Source organism: Triplophysa rosa, linkage group LG1 (assembly GCF_024868665.1).
Source record: "Triplophysa rosa linkage group LG1, Trosa_1v2, whole genome shotgun sequence".
Classification (NCBI taxonomy): domain Eukaryota; kingdom Metazoa; phylum Chordata; class Actinopteri; order Cypriniformes; family Nemacheilidae; genus Triplophysa; species Triplophysa rosa.
This window is the reverse complement of record NC_079890.1, coordinates 38,231,855-38,256,169: the sequence shown is the minus strand read 5'-3', so window position 1 is coordinate 38,256,169 and position 24,315 is coordinate 38,231,855. Positions and strand designations below refer to the sequence as shown.

Sequence of the window (24,315 nt, the reverse complement as noted above, 5' to 3'; positions counted from 1 at the left end):
TGTTGCTAATTTTGACATGTGTGATTATCATACCAATTATTATGAAAAAGATTACTGACGAAGAACTTCCAGACACCCTTTTCAAGGACAACATAACTCTACGCAAAGACATGGATACGGAATCGAACGATACAGACTTCTTGAATACTACCTTGGAGCAGGCTGACCCAGTAGTAAATGCTACTGCATCTGAACATTTGTTCCCGGGTCAGTTGGTTCCAGAGTCTGCGGCAAAACACCGAAATAAACGACAGAGTGACAACTATACAACAGAGGACTCGTGGATGGATCACCCAATTCCCCTCATCCCTATGCTACTAACATGTGGTGGAGATTTACTAATCATACAGTCAAGATGTATGCTTCCAGAAACTGTTATGTTTGTGCCCAATTTCCTCATAGTACTATTGGAGGAGACTGGTGGCCACATCAGGACCTGAATAAAACATTTGAGATAGCTATCGTTGCAGTAGCAGCTGCCGCACTACAGCAGACCAAGGAAGTTATGATGTCTCGAATAATGGATACTTGGCAAGCAACCGTTATCCCTAAAATAATCTTTGCTCAGATAGCGACTGTTAAGCATATACCTAGTAATCTCATCTGTTATGAGCGAGATCCAGAGCTTCAAAAACTTCAGGAGAACATTTCTTGGGAAATTTACCAGAGAAAAGATGTTCAAATATCTACAAGCAAACAAATCAGTCTTTGAGACAAGGTTGTATGTCATGTCTTCGTACAGCAGATCAAGTGAATTCTCAACCTGGCACTGCTACAACTACCCATGCAGCAACACAGCCACTTGTGGCCTACCAGTATCTTATGACTTCAGAGAGAGGACGAGCAAAATGTCCCCAAGGTACAGGTGTCGTTGAGGGACACTATTGGCTGTGTGGCTATCGTGTGTACTTATCCTTACCAAAGAGGTGGACAGGACTTTGTGCTTTGGTCCAACTGCATGGTGGTGCCATTATCTTGCCACATCAGTCAATGGACAATCAACGACGAACAAGAAGAGACCTAATCAATTTCATGAGAGAAAGCACAGTGCCAAAGAATCATCACATATGGACTACGGCTGAGAAGCTTGTGGTTGCTTTCCTTCCAGCACTAGGAAAGGAATCATTGATGGAAGAAGTGGAAATCACCAGATATGAGCTGTCTTCATTTATCAACACGACGAAAATCATGATGGAGGGAATCAGAGAGGAACTGCGAGGACTACGACTTATTGCTCTCCAGAACCGGATGGTTTTGGATCAACTCACTGCAGCGCAGGGAGGCGTTTGTGTTATGGTAGGAGAGACTTGTTGCACCTACATACCAGACAATGACGCGGTTGGACATCTTATCGAACAAGGAATGGAGAACATTACATTGTTGTCTACAATGATCACAAAGAATGAATTGAACACAGACTCTTCCATTTGGGACTGGTTTAACAGCATATTCCCTAATCTGCACAACATATTGATGTTAGCTGTTTGTATTCTATCATCAATTGTGATATTGTTATGTTTTTGTCCTTGCATAATGCATGCATGTAAGAGAGTTATTCCATCTGATCCTCACCATCAGATGATGGTTTACTCAGTCAGTGATGATCAACTCTTTGCAATTGAGTAAGAAAGGTCATTCTTCTAAAGTAGTTGGTTAAAAGCAGGTGTTATCCGTGTTACGAGATGACCAAGATGGGTCAGTTGGATTTTTATCTTTTATAGCTTGCATACATACCTACAATAAGCAGTATTATCATTGATATTGATTCATTTTGCTCATGCAGATATATTCTCTTTGTAGTAGATATTCCCCTTAATTAGCAATTAATCAAGTATGGGATTCTTATGGAGCCCCAAAAGGGGAATATATTGTGAATAATTCAGTGTTTTGTTGCACTTGCACTTTGGGCTCTGTTGTACACCCCAGTTATAAGAAGTATTCATAGGAATGATATTACCATAGATGTGTTAATAATCAGACCAATGATTGAGTGCTATAAGTGAATATATGAAGATGATTTAATGATATAATCAGTATACTTAAGCATTGATTGAGTGTTGTGAGATCACATAAGTATATTTTTAAGTATTTTAACCAAGTATAGAACAGATTTCAGCAATACAAAATCCAGTGATGTCTTTGAGGCCTGTTTGAGGCCTGACCTAGATAAAGTTCACAAGGTCGAAAATGTTGTTCACTTTGAGGCCTGAAAACTGGTACCGTCAGGAAAACCTATTTTTTTAAAGATTTTTGCGACACCACCACCTCGACCATCCGGACGTGGCTCATGCATATAACAGTAGCTTGGTGGGGTACACTCATTTAGACCGTAATAATCATTTGGTTTAAGCCAGGTTTCGGTAAGGCAAAGTATAGCAAAACTGTTGTCTGTGATCATTTCATTTACAGTAACTGATTTTGAATTTAGTGATCTAATATTAAGTAGGCCGAACTTTATGAATTGGTTTTGGTCGTTTATTACATTGTCTTCTGGTTTAATCACGATCAGATTTTTTCTCTGGGTTTTGCCTTAATTATTATTTTGTAGTATTATTCGGGGGACAGATACGGTCTCTATGCATTTGGAAGCAGTAACATTTATAACAGTTGTGTGGGAGGAACACAGACTATGGTTAAAGTTTTGACTTACCGGTGGGAGACGTAGTCAAACGGTGCGTAGCGTCTTTGAGATGTTGTCAGACAGAAGAATCTCTCCGATGATGCTGGGGTGCAGGCCGTCAGGGCGGAAGAGCCTAGGTCGCTCCCAGAACAGATCAAAATTATTAACAAAGAGCAGCTTCTGTTCAATACACCATGACATCAGCCATTTATTTAGCGCAAATAGTCTACTGAACTTTTCATTCCCTCGTCGTAGGTAGGAGCGGCCCTGATATGATGATCCTCGCCGTGGGCAATGCGTTGTGTTCCGTCTCGATAAGGCTCCTAAAGTCCCTTTTCAGGATCTCCGACTGCCGCATCCTGACGTCATTCACCCCTGCGTCCAGCACGATAGCTCCGACGTTAACGTCGTCCTTCAGGATCGCAGGTACCTGCGCAGAGACATCAAGAACACGGGCGCCAGGAAAACAATGAGTGCGCACCTTACCTTTAGTGGAGGAAGCGCGTACGTTCCGGACGATTGAGTCTCCGATGACCACAGCGTTGCATTCCGTCTCGCAGAGGGCGGCAAAGCGGTTACTGGTCGGGACCTCGAAGACCGGTGGCGGCGGCTGGGTCATCGCTGCAGTTCTGGGGTCTGTGCAGAGAAACACGCAGAGTAGAAGTGGTAGGAGTATTACAATCGCGATGAAAAATTACTGTGGATTTGCAAGCGTCAGCTCGGGATGTTTCCAGCGCCGTTTTACGTTCTCGCAGCCATGTCTGCTTCTCAAGTAAATCCTGGATCTGCTTGTCCACAGCCTCCAGTTCCGACTGAAGTGTGAACGTTTCCTCATCTGCACTCAGAGGTACAAACACGTCTGAAAATTAGCCATTAGTGATGTAATAATGAGAACAGTGTGTTAAGCAGTAAGCAGGCTGGGAATGCTAAACGCCTGAGGCTAATAGCGAGTGATCCGATAAAAATAATTTATCAGTGCGTTTAAGGACGATTTTGGTGTGGGATATACTTAAGGATAAGTTTTACCCTCGGTGATTAACAATTTAAAACACAAGTCTTAAGATATAACAAGAATAAACGATGTATTTAGAATAAGTTTGAAAGAGCTCCGGCTCAAACCACGCGCTCTCAGCAAACAGGAAGTGACGTAATCCAGCAGGTGAGGAAAAAAGAAAGGGGCCCGGGACTTCCATCCCCCAACCTACCCATGCAGTAACGGAATGGGCAATTTTTGTGGGGCTTTCTATCCAACTATTTAATTCAATTCAATTCAATTCAATTTTATTTATATAGCGCTTTTCACAATGTGCATTGTTCCAAAGCAGCTTTACAGGAGCAAATAAGAAAAACACAGAAAGGTAAAACACAGCACAGTGCATGGTGTTTATAGACCAAGCAAGATCATTATAATAAATAATATCTAATAAATAAATGAATAAATAAATAAATAAATGCAGTCTCCCGGTGAGCAAGCCAACACTGCACTGCTCTGCTGTGGCGAGGAACCCAAACTCCAATGCTGAATAATGGAGAAAAAAAAACCTCGGGAGAAACCAGGCTCAGCCGGGAGGGCCAGATCTCCTCTGACGTGTCATGGCTGCACTCAGTGACCCCGACCAAAGCCACCGAGCAACGTCCACGAAGAACAGGGAGAGCCCACGAGCCGCGACCCAGGAAGCCCCACCCGCCGAAACCGTGCAGGTCCAACCCGGTCTCATTCCGCGATCAACAACAGACAACAGAGGAACAACCAGGGAAAAGTAGTAATGGCATAATTAACTTTATTCCTCTGTTGTCCGACATCGACCACAAAACAAGACCAACCAGACCAGATCCACACAGTCCCAACAAATGAAACGCCCCGAACCACAACCAACAAGCCCCCCCACTCCCTACAACACCCACCCAGCTACCTCCAATCAAAGTCACTGAGTGCAGCCATAACTTCAAACTGCTGTCGTGTGATGTAAGTTTAGCATTAAATACCAAGTATTGTAAATTTAGCATTTATGTGACAGGTAGTCCGTCTTTGCTCTCGGTTGGGGATGGAATTGTCTGAGCTGGGCCGGCCAGATGGTCGCCTTTTTCTTGGGTGGTGATGGAATTGCCTTGGATGGAGCTGGATGGTCAGTCAGTCCGCAGGCTCTCGCAGGAGGATGGCACGGGATTTTCCGATGTAGCTGGCGTAATCTCTAGTTGTGGATGGGCATATGACGTTCATCTGGGCCTGGCGGAATCTCTCCCTACCTCGGGATGGGCATCCCGAGGCGAGGGCAGAAACAGAAAGAGAATAATTAGCGTAGCTGCTGTTCATTAGCTATGTATTAGTGAATGCTTGGCTGAAAAGATGTGTCTTTAATCTAGATTTAAATTGGGAGAGTGTGTCTGACCCTCGAATAGTATCGGGGAGGCTATTCCAGAGTTTAGGTGCTACGTATGAGAAAGCTCTACCCCCTTTGGTGGATTTAGTTATTCTAGGTGTTATCAAAAGTCTGGAGTTTTGAGATCTTAGAGAGCGTGATGGGTTGTAGTGTGGTAGAAGCTCTGTTATGTAGGTAGGGGCTAAACCGTTTAAGGCTTTATAAGTAATTAAAAGAACTTTAAAGTCAATACGATACTTAATGGGTAACCAGTGAAGGGTTGATAACATTGGGGTTATGTGATCGTATTTTCTGGACCTGGTTAGAACTCTGGCAGCTGCATTCTGAACTAACTGTAGTTTGTTTATTGATGCTGCAGGACAACCACTAAGCAGTGCATTACAGTAGTCAAGTCTTGAGGTCACAAATGCATGAATAAGCTTCTCTGCATCAGCCACACATAAAATATTTCGCAATTTGGCAACATTTCTAAGGTGGAAGAAGGCTGTTTTTGTGACATTTGAGATGTGATTTTTAAATGACAGGTTGCTGTCTAATATAACGCCAAGGTCTTTAACTGTATTTGTTGGAGTAACAGTGCAGCCTTCAATTTGCAGGTCATAATCCGAAATATTCTGCTCACGTGTCTTTGGTCCGATAAGTAATATTTCTGTTTTATTAGAATTTAAAAGAAGGAAATTACAAGTCATCCAATGCTTTATATCGTCGATGCACTCTGCCAATTTGGATAGTTGGAAGGAATCATCTGGTCTTGATGAGATATATAGCTGAGTATCATCTGCATAACAGTGGAAGCTAATTCCATGTTTTCTAATAATGTTTCCAAGGGGCAGCATGTATATGGAGAATAGCAAGGGTCCTAAAACCGATCCCTGAGGTAATCCATAATTTACTTGCGTTAGATTTGATGATTCCCCATTTAAATGGACAAATTGATGTCTGTCTGATAAGTAAGATCTGAACCATTGTAGTGCCTGTCCCTGAATACCGGTATAATTGTGTAAGCGATCTAGAAGTATTTTATGGTCTACAGTATCGAACGCAGCACTAAGGTCGAGCAGGACTAGGAGTGAGATGTTACCTTTATCTGATGCTATAAGCAGGTCGTTTGTAATTTTAACGAGCGCAGTTTCAGTACTATGATGCGGTCTAAAGCCTGACTGGAATTTTTCGTGTATGTCATTATTTTGTAAGAAAGAGCACAACTGAGTGGACACTACTTTTTCTAGTATTTTAGACAGGTAAGGGAGATTTGAAATCGGTCTATAGTTTCCTAGTTCATTGGGGTCTAAGTTTGGTTTCTTGATAAGAGGCTTAATGACGGCCAGTTTAAAGGGTCCTGGGACATGGCCTAGATTAATTGACGAGTTGATAATGTTATAAATGGGCTCAATTGCAACGGGTAATAACTCTTTTAATAATTTAGTTGGTATGGGGTCTAATAAGCAAGTTGTAGGTTTAGATGTTGCAATAAGTTTAATTAAATCTTCCTGTTTTATAGGTGAAAAACACTGTAGCCTTTCTTTTGGGGCGATGGTTGGTACTAATTTATAGGACAGACTTGGAGGTTGAGATTTTACTATTTTGTCTCGTATGTTTTCGATTTTCTCTGTAAAAAAGTTCATGAAATCATTGCTACCAAGGTGCGGCGGAATACCCAGGTCAGGTGAAGTCTGTTTATTTGTTAGTTTAGCAACTGTACTAAATAAAAACCTTGGATTGTTTTTGTTAGTTTCTATGAGGTTATGGAGGTGCTCGGCCTTTGCTGCTTTTAGTGCCTTTTTATAACAGTTTGCACTCTCTTTCCACGCAATTTTAAAGACCTCTAATTGGGTTTGTTTCCATTTGCGCTCCAGTTTACGTGTTTCTCTTTTAAGGGCGCGAGTGGTGCTATTGTACCATGGTGCTGCGTTTTTCTCATTAATCTTTTTTGACTTCATAGGTGCGACAGCTTCTAATGTATTAGAGAAAATAGTGCCCAATTTGCTGGTCATGTCATCGAGCGATTCTGTATTTATTGGTATGGTTATTAAAGGAGTCAGATCTGGCAAGCTCTTTGTGAAACTATCTTTAGTAGTCGAGGTAATTGTTCTACCCTGTCGATAACGAGTTAAACGGCTGATTTCTGCAGTGCGCAGTGTACATGTTATAAGATAGTGATCAGTGACATCGTCGCTTTGAGGTATAATATCTACATTGGTTAGATCGGCTCCGTGAGATATAATCAAGTCTAGTGTATGATTAAATCGATGAGTGGGTCCATTGATGTGTTGTGTTACTCCAAAAGAGTGTAATAGCTCTGTAAACGCCACTGCTAATGCATCGTTAGCACTATCTATGTGGATATTAAAGTCTCCGACAATTAGTACTTTATCAACGTTAACCAATAGGTCCGATAGGAAGTCCGCAAACTCTTTCAGAAAATCAGTGTAGGGACCAGGGGGTCTATACACTGTAGCCAACGTACAAGAAAGCAATGATTTTTTATTGTCAATTGGAACAATTATGTTCAACGCAAGCACTTCAAATGATTTAAATTTATGCTCCGTTCTCTGAGTTACAGTAAGAAAGTCTCTAAAGATTGTTGCGACACCGCCACCTCGACCAACCGGACGTGGCTCATGCATATAAGCCATATATTTACATTTTGAAAATGCGCATAAGAAAGCCTAAATGGAAACGGAAATGCGAAAATAATCTCAGAATTACCAAAGAAATTGAACGTGCTAGACGTAGATTTTATCTCGAGTTTACCTTAGTTCAAATGCCCGTTAAGGTGATGGAAACAGTTAATTGTCATATTTAATTTATTATAAATAAATGTTGTGCTTTTAAAACACCAAAAACACAGCCCTTAATATTTGTGTTCAATTCAGAAGTTTAACGTCAAACTTAAATTACACATGCATTTTGTGCATGAGCGCGTGCTGGTGGAGGCTAATGTGTATAACAAATTAGGCATATTAGGCATCTAATCATCCATTAACCGTATTTCATCAGTTCTTCTCCGTCTCTTTGCAGCATTTAATAAAACTTGTCCAACATCACAAATATCTCTCTCTGAAGTGTCCATCACGACAAGTCCCATTCAATACATGATGCAAGCATGCGATGTGCATGCCTACGCGTCAGAAGACTTCCCACATTTCAGAAGTGCATCAATGTTTATAGGCTATGTATTCGAGGAAAACTCCAAATATTTGACAATTAACAGATTAACAAAATGAAAGGGAAAAAATGATGACAATATGCTGCTGAAATTGGTTCTGTTTGTGAGGCGCAGTGCTCCACAAATGAGATCAAGGAAACGAGATGACAGAGCGCATCCTGTAAATTTTCTCAATTTTGCAAAAGCACAAAGTTTTGTTTTTAGTCCAAGTGTGCAGCATTCCTATCGAATGACATACATACTCAATCATATCTGTTTGACCATGAATATCCCTAGAGTTTTTTTTTTAGTTGTTCCTGCCGTTATTAGTAACAGCTCAAGCGATTGCGCTGGTGCACACACAACAATTTCACATTGCATAATTTGACAGCCTGTTCATTCTCAAAATAAAATAGTTATTGCCATTATAATTATTGTACCTGCGTTTTAATTGAATATATGCACGCAAAAGGTCAGCAGAAACGTTTTCCACTAGCGCTTGTGGAGCGGGTTGTGCCAAATGAGGAGTTCGGAAGTGCTGGATCCGCCTGTTCCGGAAAAAATTAAGCCCTGAGTGTTGCTTGTGTGCATGCATCATACTAATTGTACTGGACTATGAATGCATCCATGCACAAGTTTAAAGGGAGTAGAATCCTGGAGGTTGAGTAAAAAAGAACCAGCCCCAACACCTTTTAAAAATAATCCTGTCATGTGTAACATGTAGTGTGTGTGGGCTGGGAATTTTAGCCTGTCTGTGTAAATAGGAATAAATGCTTTATGAGACACACAGCGTTGCTTGTGAGCATGCATCAAACTTACTGTTTCTGGCTATATATGCATCCATGCATAAGTTTTCGAGGGTAGAAACGTGACGGGTAGGAAAACAGATTCTGTCCCAAAATTACCTCCTTTAAATATTATCCTGTCATGTGTAACATGTAGCGTGTGTTGCCTTGATATTTTTGCATGTCTTATTGTGAATAATTTACTGTTTTGTTGTTGTTGCACTTGCAGTTGGGCTCTGTTGTACATCCCAGTTATAAGAAGTATTCATAGGAATGATATTACCATAGATGTGTTAATAATCAGACCAATGATTGAGTGCTATAAGTGAATATATGAAGATGATTTAATAATTTAATTATATAATCAGTATACTTAAGCATTGATTGAGTGTTGTTTGATCACATAAATATATTTTAAGTATTTTAACCAAGTATAGAACAGATTTCAGCAATACAAAATCCAGTGATGTCTTTGAGGCCTGTTTGAGGCCTGACCTAGATAAAGTTTAGAAGGTCGAATATGTTGTTCACTTTGAGGCCTGAAAACTGGTGCCAACAGGAAAACATATTTTTAAAAACCAAGTAAAAGTCAACATTCCACCATTAGATACAAACCTTGTTGCCTAGAAAATAGTGGCAGACAAGAATGATTGGATAATAAAAAATAAAAGATAAAGGCAATTTACCTGATTGGTTTAGGAAAGCACCTCCTTTCCTAAGTTTCACTATAACTGCAGGCTGGAAAACACCAAGTTTTCAGATGACTGAGGACATCTCACTTTGTTTGGCCTGATCATATAAAGTTAACTCCTTGACACCTGAACCTTCTTTGTCTGAGAGATTTTTTGAACTTCAAGATCTATTTTTCCACATCAGTCTCTGTAAATAGGAATAAATGCTCGATGAGACAAACAGTGTTGCTTGTGAGCAGGGATCAAACTAATTGTTTTTCACTATATGTGCATCCATGACAACTAAGAATGTTGCTGTCACGGGAGGTTCCCTTATGTTCAACGAGAAACAAAGCCAAAGAGGACCTGTCACGCATGTGGGTGGTGAGAGACATGGATACATGGACAGAGGACCCAAGTGCAGACAGCGGGTAAGGGGTTAACAAGACAGACTTTAATTATAACTAAAAAAATCAAAACAAAGACCCACGTGGGGGAACATAACAAGACATAGCAACAAGGACAGGGACTAACTAGACTAGAAATAATAACAACACTTGACAAAACCACAATAAACTAATCTAACTACAGACCAGTAACTCACCCACATGACACAAACACAACGCAACAGAACAATACTCCAGCATAGGACAGAAAACACAGGGACCTTATAAAGGGGACAAATCAAGAGGAAGCAGGTGCGGGGCATGAACTAGCTAACAAACAATAATGAGGAGACGAAAGGGCGGGAACAGAGACGCCACACCGGAGAGTGGAAGACCAACAGGGACAAAACGTCACTCTCCACATAAAACAAGAGGTTCTATCATGGTTTTGCCGCTAGGTCAAGAAAAGCAAGACAAGATGAGGCAGAACCATGACAGGACCAGGGCTTCACACCACCAACCTGCCAATGTAAAACCCAAAGCACTAACCACTACAGCAGTTGGCCGATTTACCCTCCTCCCTGAAAAATTATTCTGTCACGTGTAACATTTAGTGTGTGTGGCCATGAAATTTTAGAATGTCTATGTAAATATGAATAAATGCTTCATGAAACATACAGTGTTGCCGGTGCTTAATTTGTCAATTCTGTGGTGCTGGAACAAGGGGGCATTGCAGATCTGGCAAGTTAGTGGGGTGTGGAGCAGTAACGGAATGGGCAATTTTTGTGCGGCTTTCTATACAACTATTTACATTTTGAAAATGCGCATAAGAAAGCCTAAATGGAAACGGAAATGCGGAAATAATCTCAGAATTACCAAAGAAATTGAACGTGCTAGACGCAGATTTTATCTCAAGTTTACCTTAGTTCAAATGCCCGTTAAGGTGATGGAAGCAGTTAATTGTCATATTTAATTTATGATAAATAAATGTTGTGCTTGTAAAACACCAAAAACACAGCCCTCAACATTTGTGTACAATTCAGAAGTTTAACATCAAACTTAAATTAAACAGGAATTTTGTGCGCGAGCGCGTGCTGGTGGAGGCTAATGTGTATAACAAATTAGGCATATTACGCATCTAATCATCTGATAACCGTATTTCATCAGTTCTTCTCCGTCTCTTCGCAGCATTTAATAAAACTTGTCCAACAAAACAAATATCTCTCTCTGAAGTGTCCATCACGACAAGTCCCATTCAATATATAATGCAAGCATGCGATGTGCATGCCTACGCGTCAGAAGACTTCCCACATTTTAGAAGTGCATCAACGTTTAAAGGTTATGTATTCGTGGAATACGCAAATATTTGACAGTTAACAGATTAACAAAACGAAAGGGAAAAAATGGTGACAATATGCTGCTGAAATTGGTTCAGTTTGTGAGGCGCAGCGCTCCACAAATGAGATCAAGGAAAGGAGATGACAGAGCACATCCTGTAAATTTTCTCTATTTTTCAAAAAGCGCAAAGTTTTGTTTTTAGTCCAAGTGTGCAGCATTCCTTTCGAATGACATACATATGCAGTCTTATCTGTTTGACCATAAATATTCCCAGAGTTTTTTCGAGTTGTTCCTTCCGTTATAAGTAAAAGCTCAAGCGATTGCGCTGGTGTGCACAAACAATATTTCACCTTGCAGCAACATGACAGCCTGTTCATTATCAAAATAAAATAGTTATTTCCATCATAATTATTACGAGTGCTTTTTAATTGAATATATGCACGCAACAGGTCAGAGCGAACGTTTTCCACTAGCGCTTGAGGAGCGGGATCTGCCAAATCATGTACCGGATCGGAGTTCGGAAGTGCCGGATCCGGATCCGCTTGTTTCGGAAAAAATTAAGCACTGAGTGTTGCTTGTGTGCATGCACAATACTAATTGTACTGGACTATGAATGCATCCATGCATACGTTTAAATGAAGAAGAATCCTGGCAGTTGAGTGAAACAGATCCAGCCCAAAATGAACCCAAACACCTTTTAAATATAATCCTGTCATGTGAAACATGTAGTGTGCATGGGCTGGGAATTTTAGCATATGTGTAAATATGTATGATTGCTTTATGAGGCATACAGTGTTGCTTGTGAGCATGCATCAAACGAATTGTTTCTGGCAATATATGCATCCACGCAATAAGTTTAACAGGGGGGTAGAAACGTGACAGGTATGAAAAACAGATCCTGTCCCAAAATTACCTCCAACCTGCTTTAAATATAATCCTGTCATGTGTAACATGTAGTGTGTGGCCTTGACAGTTTTGCATGTCTCTGTAAATATGAATAAATGCTCGATGAGACAAACCGTGTTGCATGTGAGCAGGGATCAAACTTATTGTTTTTCACTATATGTGCATTCATGACAACTAAGAATGTTGCTGTGAGGGGAGTTTCTCCTATGTTCAATGAGAAACAAAGTCAAAGAGGACCGGGACTTCAAACCACCTACCTGCCAATGTCATGCCCAAAGCACTAACTACTACACCCGTTTTGAGAATACTGCTGTCACATAGGGGTCCTCNGTGTGCGTGTTGTACCTGTTGAAGGTGTGATCTCTGTTGAATTGCCCTTGCGGCAGATGTAGCCCAACTTCTTACTGCAGGACAAACTTTCCCACTTTGAGGCTTTAGCAGCGTTTAATGCAGCACAGTTCAGACCCGGCTCCAGAGACGGGTGACCTACAGTCAAACAATACCAACATTGACATCATCTACACGCCATTCAGCTGCTTTTTCTAGATACACGTGACGTACCAGGAGCCCAGTTGAGATATCTGAATGGGTTTCCATTACTCCATTGCCAGCCGCTCTCAAAGTCAAGACTGTTCAGTCCGATCCAAAGAACAGAACCCATGTGATCTGTCAAACCTGAAATATAAAGTACATAAAATAATGACATGTGTACAGTGTGTGTGCGTGTGCGTCTGGACCAGTCGCGCCGAGGCAGAGGAGTCCCAAACATTGAATGGATCTATACTGCATCCAGAATAGGTCATCTTCTTAACATGCTGAATAACAGCGACACATCTGTCAGAGAGCTGGCAAGTGAGTCACTTTTTCTACATCTACAACAGTGCAAGATACCGGCCGCCACGCGCAATGAGCCTAAGTTTCTTAGATTTAAATTAAAACCAAATGGAAAACTGGACATCGAAGCAAACCAATTTGGTGTAAACTCTGATTGGCTGGATTTAAGTGATCTTTGCCAGCGTACAGGACTGCAGTTCTCTTGGCAGGGACCTGACGGGGTGGTAGTGGCCCTTAATGAGAACATACAGTATCTCACAGAAGTGAGTACACCCCTCACATTTTGTAAATATTTTATCATATCTTTTCATGTGACAACACAGAAGAAATTAAACTTTGCTATAATATAAAGTAGTGAGTGTACGGCTTGTATAACGGTGTAAATTTGCACACAGCCATTAATTTCTAAACCGCTGGCAACAAAAGTGAGTACACCCTAAGTGAAAATGTCCAAATTGGGCCCAATTAGCCATTTTCCTTCCCCGGTGTCATGTGATTCGTTAGTGTTACAAGGTCTCAGGTGTAAATGGGGAGCAGGTGTGTTAAATTGGGTGTTATCGCTCTCACTCGCTCATACTGGTCACCAGTGCTGTAGTACTTGAGTCCGGACTCAAGGCGGTTTTCTTTAGTCTCGGACTTGACTTGGACTCGTTGGTATCTGCACTCAGACTTGTCTCGGACTCGATCATTGGACTCGACAAATGTTCTAGTTGGTCTCGACCGAGTCCGATGATATTTTCTCCTTCCAAACAAAACCTTTGATGAAGCATATATGTTTGCTTTAGTTGGACTCTTGACCTTCATTAAGTTAATACTCTTTCCTCTTGGAGTAGGTTACTTTTTGTGATGGGTTTCAAGCTGTAAAAAAAGATACTAAATGACTGATTTGAGTGTTCTGGTTCTCAACGCTAAGATACTGTGCCAAATTAAACTGTTACTGTGATACTGTGCCTCAACAATTGTATTTTAGCACACTGTTATAACAGACAATGAAAACCTAAAGTTAAAACACAAGAATCAAAAACCCAACGAAAGAAAATACTGATCACAATAATGATGTTTGTTGAAACTTCTACGTTCTTTCAACATTCATTGCCATGGCAAAAGTGATGTTGATTCAATGCAGTTAACACTGACAAGTCAACAAGCTGAGAATGGGAACATTTTCCTTTGGCAGCCCAGAATGTGATTGTTACACTACAATAAAAAGACAGGAAAATCTGAAGTTGCACTTCGGCTTCATGTGACTGGTGAAATTGCTATACCTACAGTAAATAAAATGATCTAATTTGATCCGCTTTTTGATCATTGCAAATAAAGTATGTGGTCTTGATTTTTGAAGAGGGTTCTTTTTTCTGTGTCTGTCTTGACCGTCTCATTTGGACGCGGTCTTGACTTGGAATCAAACCTCTTTGGACTTGGACTTGGACTTTGACTCGAACCTCTTTAGACTCTGTCTTGACTCGGTCTCGACTAGTCCTGGTCTTGGACTCGACTAAGGTGGACTTGACTACAGCCCTACTGGTCACTGGAAGTTCAACATGGCACCTCATGGCAAAGAACTCTCTGAGGATCTGAAAAAAAGAATTGTTGCTCTACATAAAGATGGCCTAGGCTATAAGAAGATTGCCAAGACCCTGAAACTGAGCTGCAGCACAGTGGCCAAGACCATACAGCAGTTTAACAGGACAGGTTCCACTCAGAACAGGCCTCGCCATGGTTGACCAAAGAAGTTGAGTGCACATGCTCAGCATCATATCCAGAGGTTGTCTTTGGGAAATAGACGTATGAGTGCTGCCAGCATTGCTGCAGAGGTTGAAGGGGTTTGGGGTCAGCCTGTCAGTGCTCAGACCATACGCCGCACACTGCATCAAATTGGTCTGCATGGCTGTCGTCCCAGAAGGAAGCCTCTTCTAAAGATGATGCACAAGAATGCCCTCAAACAGTTTGCTGAAGACAAGCAGACTAAGGACATGGATTACTGGAACCATGACCTGTGGTCTGATGAGACCAAGATAAACTTATTTGGTTCAGATGGTGTCAAGCTTGTGTGGCGGCAATCAGGTGAGGAGTACAAAGACAAGTGTGTCTTGCCTACAGTCAAGCATGGTGGTGGGAGCGTCATGGTCTGGGGCTTCATGAGTGCTGCCGGCACTGGGGAGCAACAGTTCATTTACTTTACTTTATTGTTTATTTTTACAGGGACAATGCACAATTAAAAGTAATTGCACCAGAGTTAGCTAATAGCTAATTTACATCTGCTGTCATTGAGTGAACCATGAATGTCAACATGTACTGTGACATACTGAAGCAAAGCATGATCCCCTCCCTTCAGAGACTGGGCCGCAGGGCAGTATTCCAACATGATAACGACCCCAAACACACCTCCAAGTCGACCACTGCCTTGCTAAAGAAGCTGATGGTAAAGGTGATGGACTGGCCAAGCATGTCTCCATTCCTAAACCCTATTGAGCATCTGTGGGGCATCCTCAAATGGAAGGTGGAGGAGCGCAACGTCTCTAACATCCACCAGCTCTGTGATGTCGTCATGGAGGAGTGGAAGAGGACTCCAGTGGCAACCAGTGAAGCTCTGGTGACTTTACACTGTAGCAAAGTGTCCCTTCTTAAGTGTTGTCACATGAAAAGATATAATAAAATATTCACAAAAATGTGAGGGGTGTACTCACTTCTGTGCGATACTGTAGTAACAGACTCGCATATCTCTGCTCGAGCGGTACTCAATACTGAAAGTGAACCTTGTCAACTACTGACCAACAATGTAAGAGCTTCACTTTTTCACCTCAAAAGAACCCAAAATGCATTTCTCCAATCAGCTGACCACTCAGTATCCCATTCTGCCTTGACAAATGTTTTCGATCTCAGAGGATATTCAAATTTTTATGATTAAAGCACGATTACAAAGTCTTCCAACTATGTACAAGCTGTCCATCAAATTTCAACCCCATTTGCCTGTTACATCAAAATCAACAGGAAAATGAAACAGTTATAAAGGACTGTATATGGCCAGACACGATCGCCTGGCTGATCTGATTGAAAAGGATTTGGAAACAATACATAAAAACAGTAAGATTGACCAACATACTACTGTTGAATTGAACTGGTTCCATCACAACATAGTTGACAGAGACTATTTTAAAGCAACCCTATGTAGTTTTTCGACCTTAAAATAATGTGTCTAAAATAATTTCAGTATTTGAACAACTGTTAACCAGATGAATTCTACTGATGCTGCTGCCTGAGCAGCCTCCTAGCGGCTAAAACCACACTCTGTAAGTTTCGTGTTTCGGGTCGGTACACAAACCCCCTCCCATCCCCTGGCTGTGGTAGAGTGCAAAATGGTTTCTAAATGACGTTTCTGCATTCGCAGGTTCCACCGGCTTACTGAACAAATTCACGCGGGAAGTTTATACAGTGACATTATTTACAACACTGGTAACAGACAATTGCGCTTATCAATCACATGGGGGAGCCGTATTGCAAAAATTCTCTCTAGTTGCTTAAAAACATTCAAAATACTCCTGACATTGTGATTGTAAACAAGGCTTTGAGCTCTGTATTTATCATTGAGGTTGGCTGTTGTTTTGATCTGTATTTGGATACCTGTTATCTTTCCAAACTACTGAAATATCAGCCATTGGTTGAAGCTATCCATCAACTTGACTGTCATTGTAAGTTAATTACTTTAGTGTTTGGAAGTTTAGGTCATATGCGTAAAAATGTGACCAAAGGACTGCAGTTGAGTGGATTGCAAAAAAAAGCAAAAAAACTTGCAAAATGTTGTTCAGTCGCAGCCATTATAGGGAGTATGCAAATATGGAAACAAAGATGTTTTGTCTACCCTAAATGTTATTAATATAAGCAGTTGTGAATGTATGTTATCCGTGAGTACCTGTCATCTTGCAAACTGAGTTCCCAAGGTATTTGGATTCCATTTTTGTTGCTTGTCTTGTGGATCCAAATAGAAGAAGAAAATGTGTGTGTGTGTACAGAAGATGTGAATGTACCTGCTATATAAGACTGCTCGTGGAGTTCTGATATACTGAGAAGATCTGCATCTTGATGTCGGCAGCTGGTTCGAGCTTGATGCCACGTCAATACTGACTGTGTGTTCCTCTGATACAAAACACCACTTACTGGATCACTGTCCCACCCTACTTCTCTCTCTCTCTCTCTCTCTCTCTCTCTCTCTCTCACTCTCTCTCTCTCTCTCAGCTGTATAGTGAGGGGACTTTACATAATTGCAGAAGTAGCAATTTTACTTTTTATTAAAACAAGTGTAATTTACAGCTTTTTACACAACTGTTATTTAAATATTTGTTAGCATAATTTAATAATTGCATTTAATACTATAAACTTCTAAATAAGGTGTGTATTTTGTGTTCTTACCTTTGGTTGGACAGAAGCCCCATTTCTTGTCCGTGTCATAATCTGTCTCAGTTGAACACCACAGTCGGCCGTCTGATCTTCCCTCCACGATACACTCGGCGAACCACTTATCATTAAACTTAAATGGGAACTGACATGGTTTTCCAAATGAATTCCCAGCCAGAGTATAAATCTCTACAGGATAAAATAATTACAGGAAAGAGAAATAAATATTATACAGTATATGTACACAACCGTTCAAAGGTTTTGGATCACTTGAGTGAAATGTCTCTCTTGACTTCACAAACCGTTTGAAGGTGTTCCTTAAATGTCTGGAACTTTGTGTAGACAACAATATAATTTCGCAAACATTATAGTTTCTTTCATTACAAAACAAGAATGTATTTCGTATTGTTGAAGAAGATGACTTGGACTGAATAATGATCAGCCATCAAAAAATGAAAAGAGAACATTTCTGTGAAGACTACACACTACAGATGATCAAACATAGAGTTTATCATTTATTTTAGATGTTTTATTTTAATGTTTTGACGTGTTTACTATTATTATAAAACCTGGGGGGGGGAGTAAATGAGTAAGTGACCCTAAACTTTTGAACGGTAGCGGATATTTACTGTAGCCTAAACAATTTTTAAAAAATTGTTTATACATTTATATAATTGTTTATTTCAATTATTTATAAAGTTATCAGTGTTGTATTAACCATTAATAAAAACATTTTCTTGTTCAATGATACGTGTTAGTTTTGTGTGAGGTAAGCCCTCTGCATTTGGGAGATTATTTCATTCAAATGAACTTACATTGCATTGAGACTATACATCTTTTAAGTACACGTGTTCATTTGGACTTTTCAACCTTGTGTTTCTAATGCAATGTTCTACTGTTCGAGCTGCAAGAATTGGTAACTTTCCAAAACTAGACCTGATACACATCACTCTGAAGAGAATCCTAGAGAGCTTTCAAAACAATATTGGAGTTTAGTATTGTGGTAACACATCTATAAATGTGTTCATTAATTATTAAGAAGTCATTTACAAATGCATTATAAAGCAGTTATAACTGCATGAATAAAAAGGGGGTTCTAACAAAATACCTGCCAAATAGTGAGACATTTTTAACCCACATGTTATAAATGCTTAATAAATGTATTTATTCATTATTTGTTTGACTCGAAAGCAGATTCATTATTATCTTGATGTTGTTTGCAAAATAGGCTGTCAGACAGAAGATTCTTAAAAAAAATTCAAGTTTGGTGTTTTGAAGTTGTGAATGAACACTTAACAGGCATCCACTTTTCTTTAAAGTGCACTTCCATGGGAAGTCAATGCTTCTAAATATATGATTCACATCAGAGATGTAGCCTTGTGAGCAAGCATTCCGTTTCTACAATAAATAATAAATAAATCTTTTCTGGTTTTGATTTAACTATTGGAAGTAATTGAATCATTAATAAAACAACGTTTATGACTACCTTTGTGCAATTAGTGTTAAAAAGTGATCAAAAGTTTGATGAATTTATCTTGGTTAGCAAGAAAAAACTGCTTTGGATAAGCATCATGATCTGAAGGCATTCTGGAAAGCACCGGAAGACATTCGGAGTGGGATCAAGTAAGCAACATGGTTTGAAAAGTGATATAAGATATGAAATATACAATAATAATATACAATAATAAGAAAAGCCAACATAACACCCTACAGTCTCCTGTCTGACAGCCTATTTTGCAAATAAATAATGAATAAATACATTTATTAAGCATTTATAACATGTGAGTTAAAAATGTCTCACTATTTGCCAGGTATTTTGTTAGAATCCCCCTTTTTATTTATGCAGTTATAACTGCTTTATAATGCATTTGTAAATGATTTATTAATAATTAATGAACATATTTATAAATGCATTATAAAGGGAACCTTAATGTAAAGTTTTACCAGTATTGTGAATGTTTATACCTTGATATCCATGAGAACACAGATCGTCTTGACTCCCATAAATCTGCCAGTGACTCCAACCGCCACTTCCACTAAACAGCATCATATTTGGCTCCTGTCGATTGCCGTAGTTCAGGTGTAACGCTTGATCTTTTAATCCAAACAAGGTCTCGTTCTTACATTCCCAGGTCTGTAGAGGACTGTGTTCTGTACAGGGCAGAAGAATAATCTTCATCCAGTCTTTGATGTCTTGAGCTCCCAAGCAGAGTTTAAGAGAGACGCTGATGATTCTTGAAGATGAAACCCATCGGAAACGCTGAGCGTCAGAAGAGACATCACACGCTGCCGTCTGCACCACATTGGCAGTGACCACATTCACACATTTGTTGTGATCCTTGTTGTAGATCAGAAAAGAGCCGGAGTCTATACACAAAAATACAGCATATCAAACATTGTAAAATGTTATTCCATACCACATGAGCACTATTCTTTAAGACATTCTTTAAAACCTACAGCATCCAGACATGATCCTAGAGATCCACTGACAAGCAGAACTCATTGTCAAAACATTAAAAAGCTTAAAAAATATATGAACGTATTTAAAAAAACAAATATGAATCATGAATTCAGCTTTATTGGGACATTGTGATGATTGGCAAGTGTCCCAACCAACCTTATTATTATAGAGAATCTTGTTAATATGTACATCAAAATAAGATATATTTAAATGTTTAGTAAACATTCATTCACACCATTTTTAGTTGCTCATATGAAAACATAAAATAGATGTTAGATGGATGTCATACCTGTTTGACTGGACGGCTGTAACCAAACAAACAAACAAATGAAAACAAACAGCAGAACACGAGACGTCTTCATATCTGAACATTCACTTGTGATCCGCACATGAAGGAATCCAGCTTGTGTTTGAAGACTAACACACTTATATTCACTCTTGACAGACTTTAACACTTCTATCCTGTCATGTGCTCGAGGGGAGAGGGAGGCATAAAGGGGGGTTGGAGTAGGTTTAGGAAATTGGTGTGGTTGTAGTTAACAAGCCTGTCCAACCACCTTCACCGCTCAACTCAACATAAAAAGAGAGAAGAGAAGAGAAGAGAAGAGAAGAGAAGAGAAGAGAAGAGAAGAGAAGAGAGAAAAGAGAAGAGAAGAGAAGAGAAGAGAAGAGAAGAGAAGAGAAGAGAAGAGAAGAGAAGAGAAGAGAAGAGAAGAGAGATCATGTTTACTTGTGTCTTTCTTTCAACAGGGGTGAAAATGCTGATTTGGTGATATTCCAGACACAATGGCAGTTCTGGAGAAGATGAAGCTCAGCAAGAAGGAAATAAGAGGTTCAGGCTTCAGAGGTTTGACATACTGTCATATGGAAATCCTGTTTCCTGTCTGAATTCAATCATGTGCATAAAATCACAAACAGAAGGACATGAAAGTTAAGGTGAAAGAAACTATTTAAAACCTTTAAATGTTTTTGTGCTACGACCAAACCAATCAGTAAGAAAAAAATACATCTAAACAAAATAAAGCATGTGTCAGATGTAGGCTTGAACACTTTCTTTCTGTTTTTCTTCATTTATTGATGATTAAGTGAACGCATCACTTTACTTTGCTCTTTTTTTATCTTTTGTTTTTAGTTCAGTTATTCTGTTGTTTAATATTCTCCCCTTAACTCACATCTGACTATCCACATTTCTAATCAACACATAAAAACATGAAAGAGACAGAGTGTGTTTTAAAAATGCAGTTGGGTTTTCCTCTGTAAATCAATTTATGCCGCAGTCAGTTTGTTGTTGGAATATCGCTCCGGATAGGGATTTCTGCATTGGGATTTCAGTCGCTTGCATGAGGAAAGCATGTATGTTACTCAAGTCCTATTCAACCTCAAATATTTGGTGATAATCTGTAAATATATTAGATTGCTATTATTTAAAAAACATATGAAGCCATTCTGTGTTTATTCAGTATTGTAGAGCCTTAACATTAGCAAAAGTTTAATGAGACTTACATGATAAAAGTCGATTTAATCAGTGTGTGATTATGAATAAAATAGCTACAATATTTTAAATCCAATAGATTTTATAATCTGAGCACAGATTCTTAAAGTCCCTGTAAACCGGAAGTTGCGATCGCTTTTAGTTCCAAAAGAACATTAGTGGGCGTGGCTTGCATTTATGAAACTAGCAGCAGACTAACAGTTGAAGGGGAGGAGTTAACGGATGCTCCGCCCAAGCCGTCTAATTTACGTCATTTCAGGGCGGAAGTGCATTTTCAGATTTTAATTGAAGATTATGAGGGTACATGAATTTTTAAAAGAAAATGAACCATTGATAAACTATTCATTATAAACTCTGCAATATTTCATAAAAAATAAGAATTGTCATTTTTTATTTCACTGGGACTTTAAGATCTTTTCCAAGAGAAAAGGGGGTCTTAATTGATCTTAAATTAATCTCATTGTTATCAAAAAGATAGATATCCTGTTGTTCCATAATATGATATATAGGAATTGTTGAGTAAAATAAAATCCACATTTATTTTTTTTATACTTTATTATGCCTCTCATTTCAAAACATATATATTACAATTCTATAACAAAAAGAATCCTTAAAAGACATATATATAGTTCACAATGGTTATCTTTAATTATTTCCTTCTACTTTGTTTAATACTATATTTATATATATATTATTTTATCTTGTGGTATACCCTCCACCCAAAACGAAAGAGAGGGGGGGGAAGACAGAAAAATAAATGTATAATAATAATAATAATAAAAACATAAAACCACTACATTCGTAAGCACCTTTCAACATTAGAAGCATTCTGACATTCGTTTCAAACTCTTATAATGGCACACATTTTTATTTTTTGATTATTAACAATATACATATATATATAAAATAATAATAATAAACATACTATACATCTACTCGTAGATCTATGTTCATATCTAAGAGAAAATAAAATAATATATACAGTACATATACAGTATATATTTATAATATTCTACATATTTACATAAGGGAGGCAAGTTTATGTCAAAAGTAGTTATATAAAATGTATCCCTTTATTTCATAATATATACCTTGATATTAGAGGTGTCCATATCTTTTCAAAATGTTTACTTTTATTTCTAAGTTCATATGTGATCCTCTCCATAGAGTGTACTTCAGAAAGTAAGTCAATCATTAAAGACTGGGGATTCTTGCCTTCGCCACAGTTTTGTTATTGCTTTAACAGCTGTAATTCTCAGTTTTCTAAACAGATATAACTCATATTTACCAAGTAGCATAGGTCCTATATCCAAAACCACATTTTGTGTCTTTATTATATTTGATTTCTTAAAAATGTATTCTATTACCTGGATAACTTCAGTCCAAAACATTTTTATTATTTTACAAGTAAAACATATATGAGTGTAATGTGCTTTGCAACTTCTCCAGCATCTAAAGATAAATTATTATATTTAGAAGATATTTCTGGTGTTATAAAATATTGCATATTAATTTTCCAAGCATATTCTTGCCAATAAGGAGATTGTGTAGTTCTTGCATTTTCTTTTAAACTTCTTTTCCAATCCTGATCTGTTATTTTATTGTCTAATTCAATTTCCCATTTTGTTTTCATATTATATAGACCCACATCCTTAATTTCTTTGAATGTATTAATTACATGTCTTTTATCTACTCTACTTTTGCTGACTTTAATCATAAGTCGCAACAGGGGATGAATATTGTCTATATTCTTTCATTTAATCTCATCTTTTAAAAAACTTCTTATTTGTAGATATTTATAAAACGATTTCATTGATACTTTTTTTTTTCTTGATACTTGTAACGGTTTCAGCACCACCGGCCACGCCCCCCATGTCGTCACCGCCAGCTCGCTTCACCTGTTCCCTCTCCCCGGAGTTCTGAACTCAGTTTCCCAGCATGCACCGCACATCCACCATTTTTGATTAGTCCACACCTGCATCACATCATCAGGATTCTATTTAAGTTTGCACCTTTTTGTTCTTCCCTGTTCAGTCTTGTTGTCTTCACTGCAATTCTTTACCCCGATAAGTATACTTACCTGTTTTTGAAATAACCTGTTTTTGGATATTCCTGTTTTTGAAATAAACTCCTTTTTCTTATCTACCTCCGTGGTGTGCTCTCCGTCTACCAGAACCCTGACAATACTCTCAAATGTCTGCATCTCATTATCTCCATGAATTTGATAAAACCTTTTTAGTCCTTTGCTAGCCCAAACCTTAAATACACTTTAAAAAGTATTTGGTTTGAAATCTGGATCTCTTACTATTTCTCTTAATAAAACCATCTCATGTTCACAGATTTTCATCACTTTACAAATTCTTCTCTAACATTTTAAAGTTTCACCCGTACAATAAAATTTTATATTCACCTTTTCCTTTGTCCCACAAAATATGAATGTACTTAATGTCAATTTCCACTTTGATGTATTATCCTCTTGCATCCAGCACAGAATTGGCTTGATCTGGGCGGCATAATAGTAATATTCCAAATTTGGCAAAGATAAACCCCCCTTTTCCTTACTATTTTGTAAAACCTTAAGTTTTACTCTTGGTTTCCCCTCATCCCAAATAAATTTCCTAAACATACTATGCCACCTTTTGAAATGACTAAAATGTATAAAACCAGGTAGATTTTGAAACAAAAATAAAAATCTCGGGAGAACATTCATTTGAATAGTAGTTATTTTTTCAGACAAGGATAAAGGCAATATTTTCCACCTTTTTCTTATTTCATTTCTTATAGTAGTTTCTAAAATATTATAGTTGCAATTATATAAAATCCACATTTAAAGGACAAACAAAATCAACCGAACGGAAAATTGAGAATCATTTTCTACAACATAAATTTACCTGAGAACTG

General features: G+C 38.6%; 1 protein-coding gene across 1 annotated transcript in view; it reads right to left on the bottom strand.

Annotated features, from left to right (window-relative positions):
- mrc1a (mannose receptor, C type 1a) overlaps positions 1 to 20,373 on the bottom strand; it is a 46,410-nt gene extending 26,037 nt beyond the window's left edge. Inside the window, exons 1-3 of the mRNA XM_057349249.1 lie at positions 20,212 to 20,373; positions 19,427 to 19,828; positions 17,477 to 17,650 (exon numbers count right to left, since the gene is read on the bottom strand). Coding sequence (XP_057205232.1) covers positions 17,477 to 17,650; positions 19,427 to 19,828; positions 20,212 to 20,284 — 649 coding nt within the window. The 5' untranslated portion in view covers positions 20,285 to 20,373. The remainder of the gene's footprint in view (positions 1 to 17,476; positions 17,651 to 19,426; positions 19,829 to 20,211) is intronic.
- Positions 20,374 to 24,315: the final 3,942 nt, after the last annotated feature.